Source organism: Lepisosteus oculatus, chromosome 20 (genome assembly GCF_040954835.1).
Source record: "Lepisosteus oculatus isolate fLepOcu1 chromosome 20, fLepOcu1.hap2, whole genome shotgun sequence".
Taxonomy (NCBI): Eukaryota; Metazoa; Chordata; class Actinopteri; order Semionotiformes; family Lepisosteidae; genus Lepisosteus; species Lepisosteus oculatus.
Genome location: NC_090715.1, coordinates 9,451,313 through 9,475,007, shown reverse-complemented (window position 1 = coordinate 9,475,007; position 23,695 = coordinate 9,451,313). Strand labels below are relative to the sequence as shown.

The 23,695-nt window shown below is 41.8% G+C and overlaps 1 protein-coding gene across 5 annotated transcripts in view; it reads left to right on the top strand.

The window, feature by feature from the left end:
- Nucleotides 1-1,963: 1,963 nt before the first annotated feature.
- cbfa2t3 (CBFA2/RUNX1 partner transcriptional co-repressor 3) overlaps nucleotides 1,964-23,695 on the top strand; it is a 49,332-nt gene continuing 27,600 nt past the window's right edge. Inside the window, exon 1 of one of the 5 annotated variants that reach the window (XM_006641214.3) lies at nucleotides 1,964-2,926. In XM_006641214.3, coding sequence (XP_006641277.3) covers nucleotides 2,725-2,926 — 202 coding nt within the window. In that variant the 5' untranslated portion in view covers nucleotides 1,964-2,724. Of the gene's footprint in view, nucleotides 2,927-11,419; nucleotides 12,837-23,695 lie in introns of those variants that run through there. The other 4 variants (XM_015367997.2, XM_015367995.2, XM_015367996.2 and 1 more) reach the window with 4 other exon arrangements.

Here is a 23,695-nt window from a genome sequence, read left to right as displayed (position 1 = left end):
AAGGCTCACTGTTTGGCAAGCACATACTCATCGTGTGGATTAAGCCCAAATTCTTCCCTCTATTGTGTGAGTCCAGGCCAAGGGCATGGTTTCTATGGTTGAACCCAGGCATGACATGCAGCTTAGTGAAAGCATCATGAACAAGTCACTCTTCTATTTCCTGACCTTGTAATACAATCCTATTGATTCTTAATCAAGCAAGTCAGTTTATAGCAGCATACTTCTAGATTGTTACCAGCATATTTATTTCACTGAAGCTTTCAGAAAAGCTTTTCTTTATGAAACACCATTCATGGTTTTAAGGAAGAAGCACTATAGTCCCCCAGTTTAGCCTTCTGCCTGAATCGTTCTTGTGAAGAAGACTCTGGAGAGCCCCATGCCGAGCGACACTTCAGCTTGTTTTCGCCGAGTCTGTTACTTCGAAAACTGTTTTGCAGACTTTCTCAAGACTCTGCCCCTGGCTCAGAAAGTCCCGTCTCGGTCACATGACTCCTCCACCACTCTCACATCCACTCCGTTGACCAACATCTGTGCTGCAGTTTCACTATGAGAGGGAATTTTGGTGTGTGTGGGGGGAGAAGGAAGGGAGGGGAAGGCTGGGGGGGGGGCGACTGTAGGGCATGTCTGTGCACGCCAGACCCTGCTTCCTCCACATACCCCCTCACCCCCCCCCCCCCTCCTCTCAGCCAGGTCTCTGAACCAGAGAGAGACGGGGAAGGGACAGGCATTCATAATAATAATTATTCTAATAATAAACTTTATTTAATATTGTGCCTTTAACGCTGGTTTCTCAAAGCGCTTTACAGAATGACAATAACAATAAATAAAAAGAATACACAAGATAAAACACAATTACAATATACAGAGGAGACCGTGGATGGTGGTACTAAGAAAAGCAGAGGGGTGAAGAATGGAACCAGTTCAGTAAAGGCTTTTCTGAAGAAGAGGGTTTTGAGTCTGGATTTGAAGGAGTTTAGAGAAGGTGACTCTCTGATATCCTTGGGGAGCGAGTTCCACAGCTTGGGGGCATAACAGGAGATGGCCCTGTCACCCATAGAGTGTAGACGGGCTTGGGGGAATGTTAGGAGACCAGAATTAAAAGAGCAAAGGCTGCGAGGTGGGAAGTAGGGCGATAATAGTTCAGACAGGTACTGAGGTGCCAAGCCATGCAGGTGAGCATGAGGATTTTAAAGTCCACACAGAATTTGACAGGAAGCCAGTGCAAGGACTCCAGGATAGGAGTAATGTGATCATTTGCACTAGACCTGCTCAGGATTCTGGCTGCTGAATTTTGGACATACTGAAGTTTGTTCAGAGTAGATTTAGATACCCCAATGAGTAGAGCATTACAGTAGTCAATTGGAGAGAACACAAATGTGTTGATGTGTTAACTGCACCCCATCTAATTTACCTACCAGCGTTCATGTCCACTGACATGATTGAGGGCTGGCTCATCTCTGGTGCAGGATAATGAACCTGGTGTGCGGTTTGCTTTGTGCCTCAGAGACATGCCCCTTGAGATGCATGGGCCGGAGAAGGTTTCTGCTCCGTGATCTGTGCTCTCGCTGACACCATTTGTGATTTTAGGACGTCTATGCGAGAGAATATGGCTCAGGCATGCATATGAGCACGCCCACGTGGGAATAAACAGACAGACACACGAGCGTGCAGGACGGTGATTGAAGATCTGTGCCTTGCACATTGACAAAGGCGGAGTGAGGTTTCTCATGTGAGCAGACAGCATGGAAGGGAGACCGGGGGGTGGCTGGGTGGGACAGGAGGGTTGGAAGGAAGTCGTTGGACTGGGGGGAGTCGCTTATGTCCGGAGGGAAAGGGAAGACTGTTCTGCCCGCAGTCACAGCTGGTTCCTGACAGAGGAAGCCGAGACAGGGGCTGTGTCGTGGTCTCTCTGCGCTATCACCGCTGCACAGAACTGTTTACCTTCCCCTTGGGCTCCGCAGCCTGTCCCCACCCCTTTTACACAGGGACAAACCCACACACACGCACTCTTCCACACACACACAGGCACTGTGCAGCTCAGCACATGGGAGCACGCTGGTGTGTGCGAAGGTTCAGTGCACAGTTCCCAGCAGGAATGTAATGGCACAGGCAGGGAATCTTCGCCGTGCCACTTGAGCACCTTCCTGGAACTTTCCCAGAGCGCGCCTGGCTGTTTGATGGATTTCGCAAGAGGACTGGGGTGGGGGGGCGGCGGAGGCTGCTTCTAATTAAGAGTGTCAGCACCGTTCTGTAGGTCTCGCGGCTGTTCAACTGGAGATGCTACAGCAGAAAAGAACCAGTGAGGAAGGGTTAACTAAAAGGCAGATTTGATAAAAGAAGCAAGCGAAGGAGAGAAAGAAGAGCACAAGATCTGAGAGAAAAATCTTCCATTTTTTGATGGGACACGCATTTTAACTCTGAGGATCTGAGCCGCCTTTTCTAGTCTAATTGGCATGCAAGTTGGCATCACTTTACTTTGGTCCTAAGATCCGCAGTGACCTCTGAGAAAGTCTGCGAGGGCAGAGTAATTCAAAAAGAAACTGTGGAGCAGTTCAAGAGTGGTTTGATAGACTGGAATGAGATAATTCCTCCAACACAGTTTCACGCATGTAAAAAAAGATACATCTTCCGACTTGCATGTGCCCTGGAGCCTGAGCTATAAAGAGCAACTGTTTCGTCGTCTTAGGACAAAGTTGGGGACCTTTTCAAAAACTGAGGCCTGGCATGCAGAAACTAGCAACCGAGCCCCTCCTCAGAAAGCACAGGAGGACAGAAATCGGGAGGCTCTCTCCCTGTGCAAAGGCTGTGATTCCCAGAATTCCCACAGTTAACTTGACAAGTCACAGGACCATGTTGGAAAAGCGTTGCCTGCACGCTCTCTCTTCCAGTTCTTCAACGGCTCAGTGCTGGAGGAAAAACCCCACAGGTAAGTGGACTTCCTCAGATCCCACATTTTAATTCTGAACTGCCATTTCTAATGTATATATGTTATTCACATTTCTCGCTCATGCTTAATTGAAAAATAAATAAGAAACCCTGATAAGTTTATTTCTGAAAAGCAGTTCAGTGAGTATATAGAATGTAGTTTTATCACCTTCAGGAATAGTTTTCATGGTATGATTAAAAACATTTGGCTTATGACCTACTAAGATATTGTACCACGTCACCTGGTACATTTCTTTAAAATATAAAGTCACATATACTGTATATTCCTATACTGAAGAAGACAGTTGTCTCTTTCTGGTTATTTTTAGTTTCCCATCCTGTGAAGTCTGTAAAACAATCTCAGAGCACTTAACGTCCTCCTCCCATTTTCAGCCATGAGAAAAAGAGACAAATTACCAGCTGTGGTGGATGGGGTTCAGTTCTTAACAACAGGCATTCTGGGGCTTTGTAATCTCTTCACTCTCTGTCACCACTGTCTAATGGTGATCCCTGTGATGAGTGCTAGCAGGGGAACAGAGGAGAAACTTCCAGGGATTGGTGAGGCAGGGGGGTGGAGAGGCTAATAACCAGGGAGAGAGAAAGTTTTTCGATTGCCACGCTTCTGTGGTGAAGTAACAATAGTCAGAGAGACACACTGTTAGCAGACTGCAACTATCACTGTCTCAGGGCTCTATCAGGAGGCTGGCTGGGTGGAGGTTAGAGATACAGAATCCTTGCTCATAGATTTAACCCATATACTGCCTGGAATGGACTACTGTGGGGAAAGTCTAAACTCCAGGTGTGTTTCAATCCATTAATTGTGTTTCTGGCACTTTCGTCTCTTAAGTGAAACTGGCTAGGTTTCTCTTTGAAGAATGAATTGATGTGTCTTCAATATTCGCCTAACAAATTTGGACACTTAAGAACATTCTGGAAAAAATGCTGGATTTTAATTTTAAATTGTCACGCTAGCTTAAGGTGATTTACATTTCCCTTTTACCCGCCACCTTTATCCTGTAGAATGCAGTGTTGCCAATTAGATTAATAATTTTGGGTCGGACATGGACATAATATTGAAAACATACTGTAACAACTCAAAGTTCAGCGTTTTAACTTGAGTCTACCCCACGCTGTAGTTCATTACATTCCTTAGATCATCTGTCAAGTTATTTGTCCCATAATGTCAAAATAAAGAAGTCAACTGGTTTTGTAACTCAAGAATTAGTGGGGTATGGTTTGGAGTATTACAGTCAGAAAGATACAATGAGAGCAGGTTAACATCACCCAGTGAAAAAGCAAAGAAAGCTGTTCTTTATAGACACTAAATATCCAAAGAATCATATATAGTATCTTATTAATCCATTAATACTCAATACATACTGGAGTGCAAGAGATACCTGCATCACTTTTTGTCAGCAATGAGCTTGGGAACATTTCAGGGTGAAGTATTGCATAAATAGGCCCAGAAATAAACTTCTCCTGTAATTCTACAATAAAGAATTTGAGCGCATGTTTACTCACTTAATTATTTAGAGTACCTTTGCACAGCAAGTGCCTTTTTTTTAAAAAAAGAACAAAATGCAAGCCATTTTTTTTCCAATCACTTTGTGCTCTGTGGAAGTCTGCCTGGCGCTGAGGACCTGTCTTCGGTCTTTGTCGCTATCTTTTTTTCTACTGTGCACGAGAAGCGGCAGAGACTTCCTGTGCTGGAGCAGATGTTGGAGTTTTAGGCACAGCTGCGTGGGGCGATAACTGAGTGGCAGGGAGATGGCGGTGTGCTGGGCTCACTCCCCAGCCCTTATCGCCCTGCACACACAGTGCGCGCGCACACAGACAGCGAGGAAGAGCTGCCACCCGCCACTGTTACAAGACCCCCTTCACACAGCAAGATAGTTCAAGATGCTCCTTCAAAAATAAGAAAATAAAACAGAGGTTCTATTTTCAGGGGCTTCATGCCCCACTCTTATGAAATGAGGCCCAGTTCACTCTCCCTCAATCCGACATTAAACAATGTGGGGGGCTGAGTGTTGCAGGTGTGAATTCAGTCTTCCATCCATGTGGAGCAATTTGCCTTTTATTAAATTAATCGCTTAATCTTGTTTTGTCCCTGGAGGGATTTAAAAATATTTAGGTTTCCGCATCTGTTAGGTTTTCTGTTTTTAGACACACCCATGGATACGAGGTAAATTGAAGGTATTTGTAATATTTTGGACAATTCTTTGTATGTACTACCTTCTCCTGGGAAAACTTTGCCCTCAGCAAACATGCCCCTTGGCTCTACTATAGCAAAGAAACAGTGGGACACTTTTTGACAATACTAAAAAAAAACAAATACCTGAGTCACATATTGCCTGAATGTCAGATTTGTGACTTGAATGCCGGATTTGTGATGTGGATAATTTGCAACTGTTTTATGAATTTGTGAAAGTGAACTACTTCATTTTTTCCTTAATACTGCACACTTAGCTTGCCTGCCAACAGGGACTTTGAGTCATTGTTTTCCTCATACAATAAGGCATAAATGTAGCATGATAAACCACAGTCTGGCTGTCCTTAGTCAATTAGTAACTATTTCACAGCATGTGCTTCACACACCATTAGGAAATGTTATTTTTTGTCTTTAGGCTGGTGTCCAGTGTAACAGAACTAAACTTTTCAAGGAAAACACTGATTGCTGAACCACGCAAACAACTGAACCGTAGGAAGGGTGGGTCATCCAGGCTTTTGCTGATAGCTGACAACTGTTTGGTCACTACATTGGGCATTTGTTAAACTCTTCATTGTGTTACATCACTATCAGTTCCGGTAAAGAGGAGGCCCGAGCAATGTGTTTGTGTGAGATCTAGCTCTCCTTCTCCCTCTGCACCGGTCTTGTGGTTTCTCTTAAGAACAGATGTTCACTACTCTATACATCCCCACTTGGTGCTATCTTCAGCTGCAGTTCTGCTAACCAATCACACAAACTTGCAACTTTTTAATAAATTCCACACACACACATATACTTAAAGTCCCTTTCGCCTCAAAACTCACTCTCAGCATTCACATACAGTATCTCTCCCTGGGATGTATTTGGGTCCTGCCATTTACTGAAATTAGTTGTCAGTTATCTCCAGAACTACTTTCTACTGTACACCAAAACACCTTTTGGCCTCAGGAGAGAGAGGTGGGGGTGTATTGTTTATTTCATTTTTGTTTGTTAGAAAGTTGTTGTGTAACTCCGGAAGTCTTGAAATATCACAACACAACACATGAAAAAAAAACCCACCAACTTCAAGACTGAACTTTCAACAATGACAATTCAGTCTATAACTCAAGCTTATCAAAACATTGTGTATGGCCTTCTGCGTATAGGCAAAAGGGGGGTTGGATGTAATTAGTAAAAAACCAACAGACATGGTCCCGAATTGGTACCATTGCCTCGAAAATATTGTTAATCAAAATCTCTTTGCTAACCTCTGGCGTGGACCTGAATCTTGCTGACAATAAAAACAGGTGCTGCTTAATTCCACCCTGTACTTGTCAGTGCTGCTATATATTACCTTCCCATCTGTACCTACTTCTTAGTCTAAATTGTAACATTTAATTGAGACTCTGAACAAGAAACCGAGGACAGAAGCACAATAGGGACACAGTTAACCAAGAGAGCCCTTATCTCGTTTGAACACACAAGCTTAACTGGTGCAATACGAAAGGATTTGCAATGTGTGAGCTGGTGAAATGCTATGACAACATCTAAATGACCTCTTACATTGTAAACTGTCTTAGCCTGTGATGCAAGTCTCATTTAAGTAACAAGGCTCCGCACACTGCTCGCCAATCATGTCTGCAATACCTGGTGATTCCTTGTGTTGGGTCTGATTGTTTAAACGCCAGACAATCCTCCAAAAGTTCTTTGTTCTTTGGCTGCCTATCACGAGCAACTCAGTTAGGAGCATCTCTGTCTGACTGGAAGTCACTGAACGAGAAGAATGGAGCTCCACACAAAGAAAGTCCAGGCAGATCCTTGTGGATGCAGCAGGGTGTTTATCCGTTTATCAGTAAGTGCGCGGATTGTATTTTTACACCGTAAATCCTGCAACAAAAGGACAAATTAAGAGGAGAATGGGATGCCGTCACTTTAAAAATTGACAAGCCGTCCACTGCTAATCTCATGTGCTGGGGCAGGGAGCAGGGACCTGTCAATCAGCTCTTCATCGGAGTGACAGGGATTCGTTCCCGCCACCTCCCTCCTCCCCTTGCTGTCATTCACAGCGCTCCTGCCCTTATCTCCTGCTAAAGGCCATGTGGGGATGCCAGGCCACTGCATACAGGTGCAGATGCCTTAATTCCTCCTTACAGTCAAGGAGAATAGCCAGGCATATTGGGGCTTCTGTGCTCAAAACAGTATAAGGATGGTTTAAAATGAGGGGAGTCCTTTAGCCCATTTTGCATGGTTCTCATTAGGTTGTTAATAGCAGATGGATCTGAGTATGGCCTAAAGCTCTTTCTCAGAAGAAGCCATCACCTTGAACAACATAGCTGGGTAGCTGGTCACAGACTCCCAAAACCCCTAGTGTAAAAAGTGCTTCCAGTTCTCAATTTTAAATGCACCTCCCCATAGTTTTCATTCACGTACTGCTGTTTGTGTTTCACTGCCAATGCTGAAGACGCCCACGGTGTTGACTTTGTCAGTGCCTCTGAGGAATCTGAATACTGATCACAGAGGATTTTTCAGCAGAAACTCATTTACCATGTATACGCTAAAGAGAAACTGTCTGCTACGTTTACAGTGAAGGGTGTTTGAGATCTGTGAAAAAATTCCCAATTCTTTGAAACGGGCTGAGTTCACATGAGTGTCACACCACTAACATTAACAGTATTCCATCAATACATTACTTTGTATACAGTACACTTGATTTAAGTATATATACACACAGTACATGCATATAGTCTATAGTTTTATGTGTAATGTAGCACTGTGATTGAATTATACCCATAATTCATTGCAACTGCTGCTCATACCTGCCACCCAAACCTGGAAGGGTGTTCAATCTAATACATGTACTGTACAGGTCTTTGTCACTGAGCAAAGCTGGCTGTGCTTTGCTGATGAGCCCGAATAAAGCTGTCCATTGCTGCCAGGTTTGATTTTAAATGTGCAAAAAAAGCAGAATGAGAGGTACTAAAGCAGTTCTTTGCCCTGTAGAGTTGTGAGTGGCTGAAGATCTAATTAATATTCATATCTATTTCTATACATTTGTGAAAGGTATATATATGTATAAAAATAAATCCTGGAGCCTGAACAACACCACGTTTAAAAAAAAATCAGAGGAACATGCTTTCGGTGTTCAGAAAAAAGCCAGTACTGTACAGGCTGTACGGTGCATTCCCAGCATGCCTCTGCCTCGCTGTGAGATGATGTGGTGTGACTCGCAGCAGGGACCTCCAGGAGCAGGACAGGGTAATAAGTCCCCTCAGGCATCACCCATAAACGCTCCATCAAGCCAAGAGCAGCACCACAATCCATCTCTGTAACAATCGAGTCACTGCGTGCTGAATGGCCCCTTCTCATAAGGCCCTGATTGGTGGGAGAACAGAGGTCAAAGGGGCTTTATTAAACCACCATCCTCTGACTCCAATTACTGCCCCCTCCCAAGACCATGTATTCAGCCCACTATGAGCTGACATTCCAGGCAGGTTCATTCTACACCTACTGTAGCTCTGCATCGCTCTGCACAGCAGTGTCAGGCACACTCTGTTCAACAGCTATTCAGAGCCACTTGTGCAGCTGCCTGCCCTGAAAGGACCACCGTTCGGTGTTATCTGCTCCAAACAGCTCTGAGCTTTAATAAGCATAGATTTCCCAATAAATCTTCAACTCCAAAGAGGAGTAAGTAATGTGTCATAATTCTCAACAGTTAATGCAATTTAAATACGTTAGTTACAGCGTTCTGTAACTAACGCGTCTTCTCAGATAGAGTATTTAAAAGTAAAAACATATGAACACAATAAAGTTTGCATTTTCAAAAGCCCACATCAAATTGAGAAAGCTTAAATGCAGATAATTTAAAATGAGGACGCCCCTCTTCACCCAAAGAAAGAGAAACCCCCCAGAAATTCCTCAAGAATTTCTGCACACAGGGCAAAGAATTTATACCTTCAGCAATGACGTCTGCATATCACAGATGTAAATTCCTAATACTGAAATGAAGCCCCTCATTGCTGTTGGAAAGAGAGGTGCTGGTTTGCACAAGCAGTTGCTGTTCATATGGGTCTATAGATCTCTTACATATGTACCTTTTGGCAAGATGTGTGATCCTGTGTTCACAGAAAAGCAGGCCTGGCAATCAAATGATTTTACATCAGCATCTATGGCAACACAATAGAATACCAGTTTCAAAACTGTTGTTTCTTTCTTGCATCACAGCTTTGGACACAATAAAAGACCAATCATCATGTTGCCCAAAACATTTCTCCTTTTGCCTCCTTTTGTTATCATTATTATCCCATAAATGATTTTTGACATTCTGTGAAAGAACACAGAATGATGGCTGAAAAGATTGTGGGATGCTGTATTCTGGAAAACATCTGTGCTTGTAAAAAATAAACAAGAGTTGTTTTATAAGCATAGTGAGTTTTATTTGCTGGGTCTTCCTGCCATCTCTGCTATCAGTAGCAGATGTGGGATTCTCAGTATTAAACATCACCTGCTAACATATTACATACTCATGTGTACAATATTAGTCACACCGAGATTATGATATTACTCAATGACCTGAAACTATGAAGAAATAAATGAAAATGAATACACTGATCAAAGCAACCAATCCCAGATCAAGTTAAGAGATGGTTTGAACAGAGTTGTCTCCAGGATGCCATAAGAAGTTATATTTCAATTATTCTTTCAGGATAAAAGGACAATGTAAAATCTACATCTAACTTAATCTTACTTCACAAATCCCTGGCCTGGCCTTACAGAAGTCAGAGGTACTCCTTATTTATCACTGTCTTATGTCTGTTGGCATTAACATTTTGAGAGCCTTTGGTTTTCACTATGCTGGTAAAAAATAATGAAATAATGCTCTCGGGAAAATAAAAACTGCAATTTTCTTTCAGCTAAAGACAATTGGAATGCACTTTGAGATGGAAAATGACTCTTTAATTGTATATTGATATATTGCAAAACACAAATGACAACAAATTCAGAGCTCGTCTAACAAATTATAGGGAACAATTCAAACAGTCTTTTTTATGGACTTTTAAGTGATTCCCATAATGAATAAAGATAAAACCTAAAAATCTGTAACCTACAGTACATACAGTAATGATTAGTGTAACTTGAACAGTGAAGCTTCCGTATCTGTGAGGTCAAGTAGATCTGATTATTTGAAGCAGTGGATACTGGTACAGGTTTAATTTAATATTTCACACATATATTATACGCAAATGATGTGCTGTCTTTCGAATGTAGATTTCTGAAGCAGTATGCAAAATCTTCGACTCACTATGGACCACAAACGACTACTGCGGTAAAGGTTCAGTCCACACCACCTTGCGAACTACAGACAAGATATGTTGTTAAACTGATTCCTTTTGACTCGGACCTGCAGGCAGCTTTCCCTCTGACAGGGCATTCAGGAATTTTCAGTTTTCTGCCTTGGCAGCGGTACAAACTGTATAGGAGACACCTGGTGATCACATGGTTAATGTGCGTACCGAATTGGCACGATTCCGCCGGCGCTCCGATTGGAAATCGGTGTCTGTTGATGCGAGGAAACAGCGGCCCCCACGGGCAGAAAATGATAAAACCAGTGTTCGTAAACTAGCAGTACAACACTAAGGTGTCTTCCAGTCCACCAGATCCTTTTCCTTTGAGGAAGAAAGCACATATAGACATACAATAAACAACCATCGTCTTTCAGAGATATATTATGCTGCCACCATAATCAGAAGAATAAAAAAAACAGTGGTAGGTATATACCCTTTCATTACCATTTAAACTGTGAAACGTGCGGTCTAAGGATTCTTACACTTACGAAATTTGCTGTACCGAAAAGGACTTTTAAATTAATTCAGTTTAATTCCGTCGTTTTTTCTCCCTAAATGTATTATTCAGCAATTGTGAATACTTTTTGCAATTCCAAAAATTCAATGTCCTCGAAGAAGTAATTAAGTCTTTCAATGGTATAGTTAGAATGTGCCAGTTCATGACAGCCGCTGAAGACAAAAGATGCACGCCTGTAACAACGTGTCGAGCTATTTTCCAGGCAGTAATTCAAAGCAAATGTGTGAACACATTGAAAATACATATTTAACCGGGGAGGAATGTGGTCGAGATACTGACCACTACAAAAGCAGAACAAAGAAACGGGACACTTGTATAAAAAGGGGGGTTTATTTTGTATCATCTGATTAGCAGCATCTGAAAGAGTTCCTTGTGTGGATGTATGCGTGTGGAAATGTCCGTGTGTGTGCATGAGAGATGGACCAGATGTAAACTCAGCACTCGAGAGACGCGCAGGGCAGGGTTTGCGCTGCGAGGGGACGAAAGCTTGAAGAGGTGGAGTTTGGTTGTGGTGAGCCAGTAGCTACTGCAACAGCAGAACCGAGGAGCAAGGGAGGCTGTCAACTCGTGGGTCTGAGAGGGCTGTCAAAGAGAGGAGGGAGGGGAGGTTAGGAGCGCTGGAGTACGCATCTCCGCTCCAGATGGTGATTTAAACGCAGGCAGAAGGCTTCGGGAGGAAGAGAGGAGAGAGAGAGAGAGCAGGAGACTGTATATAAGACAGTAGCACAACACCGCCGAGTACTTAAAACCAAAATACAACGATATTAAAAAGAAACAGGAGAAAGCATAAATGCTGTAACCCAAGTATTTATTTAATGAACTTGTTTATAGCATCTACAGACGACTAGTGTTAGAGTGAATGGAGCCATTCTATTGCCTGAGCAGTTAATGGATTGGTCGGCAGTAGCAGTCTGCGAGGGTTCTTTAGAAGAACCGACGGAAGAAATTAATTAATCTGTACAGAATTGGTTGTTTCCAGAAAACCAGCTGTATGAACGTTGATTCATCCGAGTCGGGGGTTGCTGTTTAAATACCCGAGACTAGTCTCTGAGTATTAAAAGCTGAACTGGGACCGGCGAAGGATCTTCACGCCAAAAATATTCGCATCTTTATTTCGGAAGAAGTACAGTGCACAACAATATGGGATTTTAAACCTATTGGAGCCTGCAGATAAATACAGCCAACTCAAACGCTGACATTTTAAACGGACTTTCCAATATGAGTCCACGATAATTGTGTCATTGTATCTTGGTGGCTGAAGACCCTCCAGCACTTGGCGATTTCTTTTTCGGGATCAGTTCAATGCTGGGATCGAATCAACGAAAGATGAGGCATAAAGGAAAACAAAAAATCTAGGAAAAAAAACGAACGGAGAAACCTGAGTACATATAACAAATAAAAGAAATGCATTTAATATTTTGAACGAAGTCCTCAAGCTGTTTTTTAAGATTGAAAAAAAGAAGGTAAACCAAAGACAGACGCATCTAAGGGAACAAGTCTCAGACTTCTAGCTTTGCAAGAAATATCATCATTCGGACAGAAAGAAACTGGGAAGTTAATTACCTCATACTTAATTTAACTGAAATGTCAACACCGCTTTAAATCCAAAGGAGTCGAATGCTTTTAAAATTGTATTATCGTGTATAGTTTCAACCTGTCGAAGGATTTTTGTTCTGAAGAGCGATTTTTAATTATTTTCACTTGACCAAGAGGAGTAGAAGCATTGCTTTCGAGAGTGGCCAAGAATTGGTGGTTTTACTTTTTATTTCTTCCAAATATTAAGGATTGGTGAATTATGACTATTTCTTAAATTTAATGTGGATTATCGTTGCTGCAATTACCTCAGCCTGACCTCGACCTTCACAAAGTAAGTGTGATATTTGGACGTGTACTGTTCTAGTTATTCGTTGAAATAAAATCATGACTGGTAGTGAATCATGCAGAGATAGTTTATTGTTTTTTAAAAATATTTGGCATTACCTTTTACTTCCCAAACAACAGTAATCAATAACCTGGATCACAGATCAAAGCAGTTTATACTTGGCCCTTAAAAAAAGCCCTCCATGCCGTGTATTTTAAAATGAATATTCATTCTATTTTTCGAAAGTACCTTTATAAAACAATACATCTAAGGAGCTACAGTATATGAATTACCTTTTATTTTAATAATTATTCGGAAATCTAGTAGAACTGGACATTTAGTATCATAATATATCATAAGAAGCCCCGCTGCAAGTGAAACCTGTTATTAAACCGTTCTTGAATGCATTTTCAAATTTCCTTTCATTTAAGAATGTTACATAAAGCTACCATTGGCGTTATGACACTGTTGCGTGTGTGGTGGCTTTTTTTGTCTCGTCAAAGAGAACAGAATTCCACATTATTTTGGAAACCTTGCATTATTAGGGCCAAACAAACAAAAAATCATTATACGATAAAAGAAAATATTCTTAAAACAATACTTTCCTTACTATTCAGTCTCAGAGTTGGTATACGGTTATTATAATTCTTGTGGAGTGTTGGAGGTTATGAACTATTGTGTACGCGTACAGTATTTCATCATTTTCTTTTAATGGGGACATATTTGTAAGAAATTGTCAAATGTTTTTAAATGTGTTCGGTTTAAATTAGTTTCGCATTGTACGACATCTTCGGACGTTCCCCGAGAATAACACTCGCTTTGCAACACAAGAGCGTTAATTAAATCGATGCCGCTGTGCTCTGAAACGACGAGGGAGCTGATGTTACCCTCACCTGTCCGCTGGCCAGTTCTCTGCGGACGCTCGCATGTCTTCAATGTTGTTCGCTTTGAGCGTTTGTGATATTTTCTATCCGCAACTCACTGAAACATGAAAATGGAGCCTGACAAGTAATTTCAGGGGCATGAAAGACGAGTATGTTGGTAAAACTGTTGCTATTGTCATTACTGTCGTTTTTTTTTTAATTGCTGCCATTGTCTTCTTCCAGTACGCTACTGGAAAGGGCTAAACTATGAGGTTTTCTCTTACGCGAAACAAAGATATTTGGTTGGTTGTGATTTCATTGTGTATTAACGGAGAATTCCCTAAGATTCGTATATTATACTTTTCATTGGAGATTAATGAAGGTTTTAATAATCAGAAATAACCCCTACATCAATCTTAGGCGACCACAATTGTCATCCATTTCGTGTGCCAGAAGAAAATGTAATAACGACAGTTAATTTGATAAAAGAGTAGTAAAGAGATTGGGGTTTAAGTGATTTTCGAACCACCATAACTTTCCATATTACACAATGTATGATATCTGACTTAACTGTGCAAAACAGTGCTGTAGTGAAAAATGTAAAGGGAAGATACATTCTCACACATATCAAAGGGCACCTAAAACCATATGTGAAACTTCGATTTCCTCAGCAATGTATGTAATAGATAAAAATCTATTGCTAGATGTGTTTTTAATGGTACCCGTGTACAGAGGTGGTTTAAAAGGTGCTTTTCTGAACCCCTGCTGATAAATTCTGGCACCGATCCCTTTCAAGCTGATCATGGATACTTGCTTTCAGCAGTTGATTCAGTGTAGAGGTTTGCATTTTGGAGATCAGAGAGCAAGGGAAGTTCAAGGGATGGGAGCTCAAGGCAGTGATCACTAGACGGGATTTCCAGTTCTGTAGCTCTTACGTCTACAGTACCTCACCCGACTAAAGCATTTCTTTGGACATCTTTGCACACCAGCTTGAGATGTGAGCTTGTACCATCACATAAGGGGGGCAGTTCTGAATGTTCATAAGTGCTGAAGATAACAAAGGTTGGGATCCACTTAAAGATGGTCCAGCCACATTAAAGCCGAATGAAAAAGGAAAAGAAAATCAGAACTTGGCTAGTCTGAAACCCGAAATGTAAAATTAAAGCATTTCTAGTAGATCGGACTGAAGAAATGTGGTGAAGTAGACACCTGTGATATAATTCAACAAACACCAAATCCACCTGTGATGACTAAAAAAGTACTGACAGACATAATTTACAGTTCTGTCTTGTTCACATCATCTTCTTAAAGAGCTGGACCAGAGGCTCAAATCATAAAAACATCAAGAACAGCTTTATAGTATTGGCCAATAAAACCTGACTGAGTTTTTCAATTACAAGGTTAGATACTGTTCCGCAGGTAAAACCAAAGAAAAAAGAAAACAGCACAGTTTCCTTCTCTCTTGCGAGTCTAATGATTCAACTCTGCAGTCGGTTAATTATGCCAGAAATTCAATTCACAAAACTGAGCACTTCAGAGTTACAGCCAGAACACTCAATATGGAGCCTCTCAGAACCAGCCAGGATAATGAATGAGTACACAACTGCATTGGGTATATTAAAGCCAAGGGATTCAATGGGTTGAATTCTGTATTGAGATCATGCTGCCAAATTTTCATAGTGCTTTTAATACACAAACTAGATTTGAGGAAAAGAAACTACAGCTCATCCAAAAATACCCACAATTTTAATGGAGCTGAACTGATTTTTTTGCTTTGAATTTCTCCAATAAACAATTCTAATTTATTTCACTGCAGGGCTTTGATATACTATTTAATTGAGCCTGGTAAGGTTCAGTTAAATAATCAAGTAGTTAAGGACCTGGTAATAATGAAGAGAATAGATGGGAGGTCTAAAGATTATACTACTGTACAATAACTCACCAATGTACCACACTGCCAACAAGCACTTGCATGGCTTTTAAAGGAATACTTCCCACTTCATCATTAGGTACTTCTCTTTGAAGGAAACTATTTATCTTAAAGTACTTTATGACATTTTGCTCCATCTTTGGAACAAGGCTTGCATGGATCTATCTTGCTTAAGAACACAGACAGAAGGTATTATATGAGCCTAAGAAACAAACTCTCTGCCAAATTCAGAAGCCAGCAGGAAGCTAATAATAAGTAATAGAGTCCAATTCATCCAAAGACAGCTACTTATTTCAGAGAGCAAGGAAAGGTCCGTTAATCAGATTGTTTGATAGGCACAACTGGATTGTGGGAAAGACCACAATGATCAACAGGAAACTGAGTGGCTTGGATTAATTCCTTTTAACCTAGATTTGATCTTGTTCGCTTTACTTAACATCCACATTATAGATGACGTAATAGATTATTTTAACATAAGATGGTTGGTATTGTTTAGATATATTCCTTGGTCGAATTCTGAATCATAGAGGCATCAACCTCAAAAAATACTTATAATACATCTCCTGCTACCGCTGTTCGCACTTCCACCAGTGCATCTGCTCATTTTAAGAACTCTAATAAATGGCGTTGAGAGCCCTGGTTGGGCTGCGCAGTGTATCCTGCAGCAGAAGGCCGTGGCGTGTAGTGTTGGAGATGTAATTATTGTAATTCGAGCGCTGGCGGGCAGATGAAGTTTGCTGTCACCTAATTAATGCACGGAGCAGATGGTGGTGGGTGGGGGGACGGAGAGCCAGCAGCAGGGTGAACTGGCAGCCAGCAGGCTTGTTAGCCCGCGAATCAGAATACAGACCAAATGGACAATACTGGGACACACAGTGCCAGCACACGGAGAAACAGCTCTGTATCCCGCATCACATTTATTAGTTGTAGTCGTCGCAATACTTAACATTTGTTTTTTTAAAGCCAGAAGAGTGTCGCCCGGGCAGAACTTCCTTTTTCTACTGACGCAGCTGCTCTCGTCTTTGCTTTTACACAATGAGGGAAATCATTTTTTGGTGCTATTGCTACTGCTGCTGTTCCTGCTGCTTCGATAATAACTCCTCATGGCTAAGGAAGTCAGTTATGACGTAGAATCCATTATTTCTGATCTGCATTTTTGTCGGCAATGGCAGTTGTACTGTTACGATGTCCAATTTTGTGTTCGTGGGTGATATTCATCAGCCCATCCAGAGACTCTTCCCTTCAGCATTATGCCCGGGGGCAAGTAGTTCACGAATAATGAGAGTAGAGATTAAATGAGGCCTCCTGAGCGGCTCGACTGGTGAAAGGTGCTCTCATGAGCACAAGTTCAGCTCTATGACCATGGGCTAGAACCCAGGTCATGTGACTAGCCTGCTCTGACCTGGACTGACACAATTGGCACAGCGATATCTGTGGCCAGCTAGGCACTTACAGGCCTGTGGTGCTGTGGGTGGGGGATGTGCCTCTCCTCCAGCACTGCCCAGCTTTGCACCACTGGTACATGATTAAAGATGATAATTTGAAAGTAGGCAGGCTGGGGTACTCAATCCGCACTCCCCCAGTCTTCCCTGTGTGCGGCAACGGGGTTTGTAGCTTCAAACAATGATGCGAAAAAAATGGGTGTGTTTGTTGTGATTTAGCGATTCTGTTTTTTTTTTAAGAACAGAGTTTTAATATCATGAGGGTTAGAATCCAATTATCTGTTGTCTGTTAATGATGCTGTCCCCTTGTGAAGTTCTTTAAAACTGATGCGCAAATCACCTTTGAAACAAAGGCGGAAGTGAGAGCAGCAGACGGCTTGCAAAGGCAAGAGCAAACAGGGGCAGAGGCAGCTGGAAATATTCTACCACTGAGCACAGAATACTGGGAGTATTAAAGCAGTGAGCGCTGTATCTGTAATGAAGCTCTAATGGACGTTTACTGTATCTGCAAAAGCAGACAAAAGTGTTTCGCTGTACTGGAATCCAAAGCTGGAAGCAGATGGGAGATTACCAGGTGAACCTAATTCCTAATACACTAATGCCATTGTACAATTACATGAATGAATGCAACTAAACTCCTTTTGGAGGACAAGTTCATTTTTAGTGCATGTCTAGGGAAGCAGGAGCCTTTTTTAAATTTTAAGTAATACAGGACTCAGAATACTGAGGTGGTTAGTCTGTTTGCATCTGATAAAGTCACTCAAGTTAAGTTCGCGGTGTGAGGAAATTAATTTCAGGCTGTGAAAATGATTTTTGGAATTGCAAGGTGAGAGATAAAGGGCTTTTTTCTTACAGGAGCTGCTAAGATTGATGTTGGAGAGAAACTTTAATCGCAGAAGAAAGGCTGAGTAGTGGGGAACCCAAGGAGCAGGGAGAGTAAGAATGAAAGAACTACATCGAGGAAGACTCAGTGCAAACTGTTCTGAGAAACAGCCAGAAAGATATACAGTGCCTAGATTAATCAATTAATGATTCACCAATGTGGAAATGGACAGATCACAATATCAGTCTACTGTTTAACATTTTGAGTTTGGTCCTGTCCTGTGCCCAACGTTTCTTGTAGTTATCCAAGATATGTCTCCCAGGGCCTTTAAAAAAAAACCTGAAAAAAAACCTCTTAAGGTTTATTTACCTTGTATTTGTTTTTAATTGTGTTTGCCTGAACAGTTCCAGCTCCTCTGCCTCTTGAAGCCTTTAATTATTTTCATGCATGCAGAACACCAGTGATTGGCTTTCCGAGGGTTAGGTCAGACCAGAACAGGCACACGGGTACATGTGGACTGACACATATTAGATACACACATGGCCCCCTGTCCAAGAAGCACCAGACAGACAGGACAATGAACTGGACATGGTAAATCAAGCCTGCTGCGACACTGTTTTTTATTCAGCAGTAACCTAAAACCCTTGTTCTCCTGCAGATGAGCAGTTGATTGCTATGGTTTCGCCCTGTTTGTTCCTCTAAACACTGGGAAGGCTCCCTCGTTTCAGAAACCCACGAGCCTCAGTTTCTTCCACATGTGTTTGACATTACTGTGACATGGGCAGCTCCCCAGGGAGAAGGAGAATGTCAGCTAGCAGATTGAGCCAGCCAGCTCCCAAACATCTGGACGAATGAGAAACACATTGAAACTGCAGTGTGGGAGCTGGGAGTTAACTCAGTGCAAAGCCACAAAATATATATAATAAAACCACGTTCTGGAATCAAGAGTCTCTGCTGAGGACCGTCTGTGTGTGTCTGGCTGTGTATTACTCCATTTCACCTCTGCAAAAGATTTATACCCTCATGGCAGGACTACAGTCTGGTGCATGTCTATGGCACGGCTAGGATTTGTAGTATGACAGCATTTTCTATTGGCATAGAAAAGGAGGATTTAAATTACTGATCCCCTGGTACACACATTAAATATGTAACCTTTCGTTCTTGTGCAGCGAAACACTCCAAATAAAAGTGCATAAAGTTTTTCTAAGTGGAAATCAATTTAAAACAGAGGCAACAAATGCTTTCCTTGTAAAATGTCCTTTTTTCTTTTGCTATACTATTCAAGCTCCAAATTTGTGTGTAAAAATATACTGAGCGTGGAAAAAAAAACTGGCACTTGACATACTATAAATAAATTAGGGTGACTTACAGTAGGTGCCCTGTTAATTAATCCTATTGATGGCAAATATTAAAGTCACAGCCTAGAACATTTGTGACCACTGCTGGAACTAGTACAAGCTGTACGTCTATGATGATCTTCCTCACCTTGAAGATGTGGTCTTGTGGGATTTGGTTCCATTTCTCACACAGAGCCTGGACAACACCTGCCTGTTTATTGGTCCCTGAGGATTCAAGGCCATGTCATCCCGGCTTCATCATTTCTGGGGGGCTCACGTCTGGTGAGCTGGGAATCCACAGCGTAAACGTCACATTCTCATCTCGCAAGAAGACCATTGTTTCACAAGCTACAGAAGTGTCTTGTCCTGCTTGAACGTTGTCAGGAAGGGCAGCAAGTGAGGTCCCAGAGCTTGATCAGTGTCACGCTGTGTGGTCAGACTGCCATCAGTTGCTACACATGGAGTCATGTAGTGACATCACACTTGGACCTCCCCATTTCCTCAATAATTAGCAAATTGTTATGCATGCCCTTGCTACAAGTATAAGCAGAGTTCTTCCTTTTTGTGCATTTTTTCTTAACTTTCACAGGCTTGACATTCTACAGGTTAAAGCCTCATAGCCTGTGCTAAATCTCCTACTTCGAAACTTTCCAAGGTCAGTCATTAATGCTAAATTAAACAAAATGAAACATTTGCTCAGTATCCAAACTGCACATAATTTTTTTCTAAAAACATACATTACGTGCACAAAAGAGAAGGTTCCTTTTAAAACTCGGTATATCACTTCCATAGTGTCTAAAGAAATGTGACCCTGTTCACAGGCAAGGCTATTTCCATCACTCAATGTGATTTGAAGTTACAGAGACATATGATGGTCTCCTTGTGATTGTGTTGTGTTTTTTTTTTAATTCTCCAATGCCTGCAAAACAGGCATCCTTATAACAACACTATGAGGCTGTGAATCATATCTGGCTGCTACAGGCCTTAGAAAGCAAAGCAAGAATCTAAAAGAAATACTTGTTTCCCATAGCATATGGTGTTTTCTCTGACTCTGTACCACAGACTGGTCACAATACTGCTAAAACAAAAACATTACACATTCAGTACCTTTAAAGCATACATGGCCAGCAACCCTTATTTTCTGAAATGCCTAATAAGTGTTTCTGCATTTGTTTTAAAAAAAGGCAAAAATGTCCTTATATAGTGCACAGAACCAAATTCAATCTTAAAATCTGCACACTGAATGCATCTGAAATGATCCCTGTAGGTGACAGGTTTCATCAAAAGCAAGCCAAGCTCATATCGCAGTGTTTCATATTGATATAAGGAGTTTCCATTTCTGTAATTTACCCTTGATATAAAAAGGTTCTTAGCTTTGTCTTTTTGACTCATGGTATCAAAGACAGGAATAGCAACTTTGTTTGATGGAGCCAAAACTATTAAGGATTGCAAGCATTCAGGATGATTTTAAAGGCATCTAAAAAGCTTTGGGCAGAGTGAGGGATTCCAGATCAGAATTAGAAGACAGTGATGCTGCATATACGTTGAATTAATAGCTGTTATCTCCCAGGAACAGAAGTGCTGCTGAGGCTATTACACTGTATAAATGGGTTACACAGAGGCAGCATAGTTCTGGAGGTGGTTATATAGACTGTAATCTAAGGCCTGTGTCTCCTTCAATCTGTGAAGAGAGAGCTACAGTAATTATTCCTAAAATGCAACTTGATAAGAGGGACAGATCCTTTCCATAGAAAATTCTAAAATGTTACATGCAGTAAATGAAAAACACCAGATTTTTTTTTTTCCCCAGTTAGAAAAGTCGTCAGCTTTGTCTTGAGGATGACATATGGTAAAATAAAATGTAATCAGGATATTTTGTAATGCTTTGGAAGTTCTGTGTTTCGGTCTGTAAAGTTGAGTGTGCGTGGTGTTGAGTTATTCATTATGTATATGATGTTCAGCAGTGAAAAAACAAACCACAATGAAACCCTCACATGACATCTTTACAATGTATTATTTGCAGCTTCATAAATGCTGTAACTTAACTAATATGAAAATACATAGGCCCCAGCAGACAGGAATATGGAGAGAGAGATGTGGTATTTTACCCGCTGTATTCTTAAACAAAGACAGCAATTTCATGTCTTTCTGAAAGGCAGAGAAGAAAGCAAGCACTTGTTTTAGAGGGACAGTATTCTGTGTTGAATGTTACTTCCTTGACCTTGCAAAAATCTAGCTGTCTGAATCATCACAAGCACTCCGGAACAGGGAATGGATATAATCTTTAGGAAAAAAACACAGGGCAATTTCATGCATGGGCCAAATATCAAGAATAGAAAAGGCTAAAGGTGAAAAGGGGCAAGGCAAGTGAGATGTCTAGTAGAGTCATGCAGGAGGAGCAACGAAGAGAGATATAAATGGACAGAAAACAAAAAGGACTTTGCCAGGAGGCGAGGAGGGTGGTGGGGTGATTAGGTCAGCACATCAGGAGGAACGGGACTGAAAGCAACAGCGACAGATTCATTTAGCTAGAGAGAGCTGCTGCACGAGGAGCAGATATGTCTCTGACTGAGCAGGACGGTTGTTATTATTAGACAACAGTTTGTCAGTGATGTGGAACTGTGCTTGCTGTCACCTACCAAACTGTCTCTCTGCAAGTAGGAAGTATCCCATCCCATAAATAGGTAAAAAACTTTGTGGTAGCATTACTCCCACAGTTTAACTACAATACAATTGTTATAGTGGAGGTCTTAAATGGAAGTATGCATACTATTTCATCACATTATTATTCGGGAGGGTTTTTTTTCTCGTAGTGCTGGCTTCTTGCTAAACAGAGGCTAGCAGATAATACCTGAGGTATAACTCATCACCCAGGGCCACTCTTTCAACGCAATCTAGAGCTGAATGCCGCACCACCTAATGGGAACAAGTTCAAAAGCTGCAAGAGTCATCACCATGATAGCAGGTTCTGTCTGCAAAAACCAGATAAATCATTTTGCAAAGCTGACCAAATCACAGTACCTGCTTTGGAATGTGCGTAACACGGCCAACTCTTGGGGAAAAGTTATTATGTAGGATCTCAAGTCACAACGCAAGGTTTTAACAGGTTTAATTCAATAAATAAAGAGTAAAGCTCACAAATGGCTCATGTTCGACTGAAGGAAAAGCAGAGCCACATCAGAACAGCAGATTTCTGCTGCATGCTATGTTGATTGCGGCATTGAAGGGACCTATTGCTAAGGCTCATGTGCTCTTTAGCGGCTGGGGAGGAATCGTGACAGGCTGCAGTCAGTGAAACCGGCCCTTGTTTTTCCTGAGCCATAAATTAACGAGCAACCCGCACTTAAAACAAAACAAACAAGGAGAGCCTCAGCCCCCAGCTGGCCTGTGCTTGTAGCGCTGTGCTGTTGCAGTAGCTCAGGGAAAGCAGCTGGCAGGAGAAGAGCTGTCCACCGCTTGCACACCTGTCACACAGGAAGTCGGCCCTGCTACTGTTTCCTGGTAACTCCTCCACCAAACACACCAGCAGCTCCTGGGGCGATAGGCGCAGAGAGGGACAGGAAAGAGGAACATCTGGGAGGTGGAGAAGGGAGGGCGGGTGTGTATGTTTCTTTCATGGCTGCAGAACAGATCATGTTTGTCAGCATGGGAAATGGTAGGTCAGTCAGTGTACACAGTATGATACATGTTCACATGCCTTATAGACTTCACTGTAATAATTTAAGAAGACTTAATGGTCAGTATCAAGTTACTCAGGAGCAAACTCCTTAATTTTCGGTTAGTCAATGGAAATTGACCTTTAACTGAAGAAATAAAAAGGTTCTCCTGGTTTGACAGCTCTGTGCCAGGGAATTTGTCATGTCCTCTGTGATTTTCTTCATCTTTTAGGTGATCCTAATGCCTAACACGTGGCGTGTATATGTGGTAGGGATTTGCTATTCTCCTCCTGAGTCAGAACCGCAGGATTCAGAGCTTTAGGAGCAGTGGGTGTTGAGGAGCTCAGCAGCAGACAGTGGGCAGAGTGGCAGGGATGGTCTCTCACAGCAGCCTGTACTGTGTTGTTATTGGCACGCTCTGCTCTTTGTTCATCAGAATTGTCAAGGCAGGTCCCCATGAGGGCACTGCTCCTTATTCCCAAGCCTCCCCTCTCGCTGCCTGTGTGCAATTAACAGAGTAATTAAAACCTTGATGAGCTAATTGGTGTTTGGTGGAGCTGCAGGTGTTTTGATAGGGGAGCTAGTTTGTGTAAGTGCAGGGTGTAAACACACTGTGATCAGGGTTAATCATATGGGTCTGTTTCTCTCCCACAATCCGAGTTTACATGGCATTACTCTGTAGAAATTAAAGGAGACGCAACTGTTAATACAATAATTCAAGTGCATTAAAATGACACAAACAATCATTACTTCACCTGCTCTTGTGAACGCAGAAATTCATCCTGTAAAAACAAAATGTGCAGACAATCTGTAC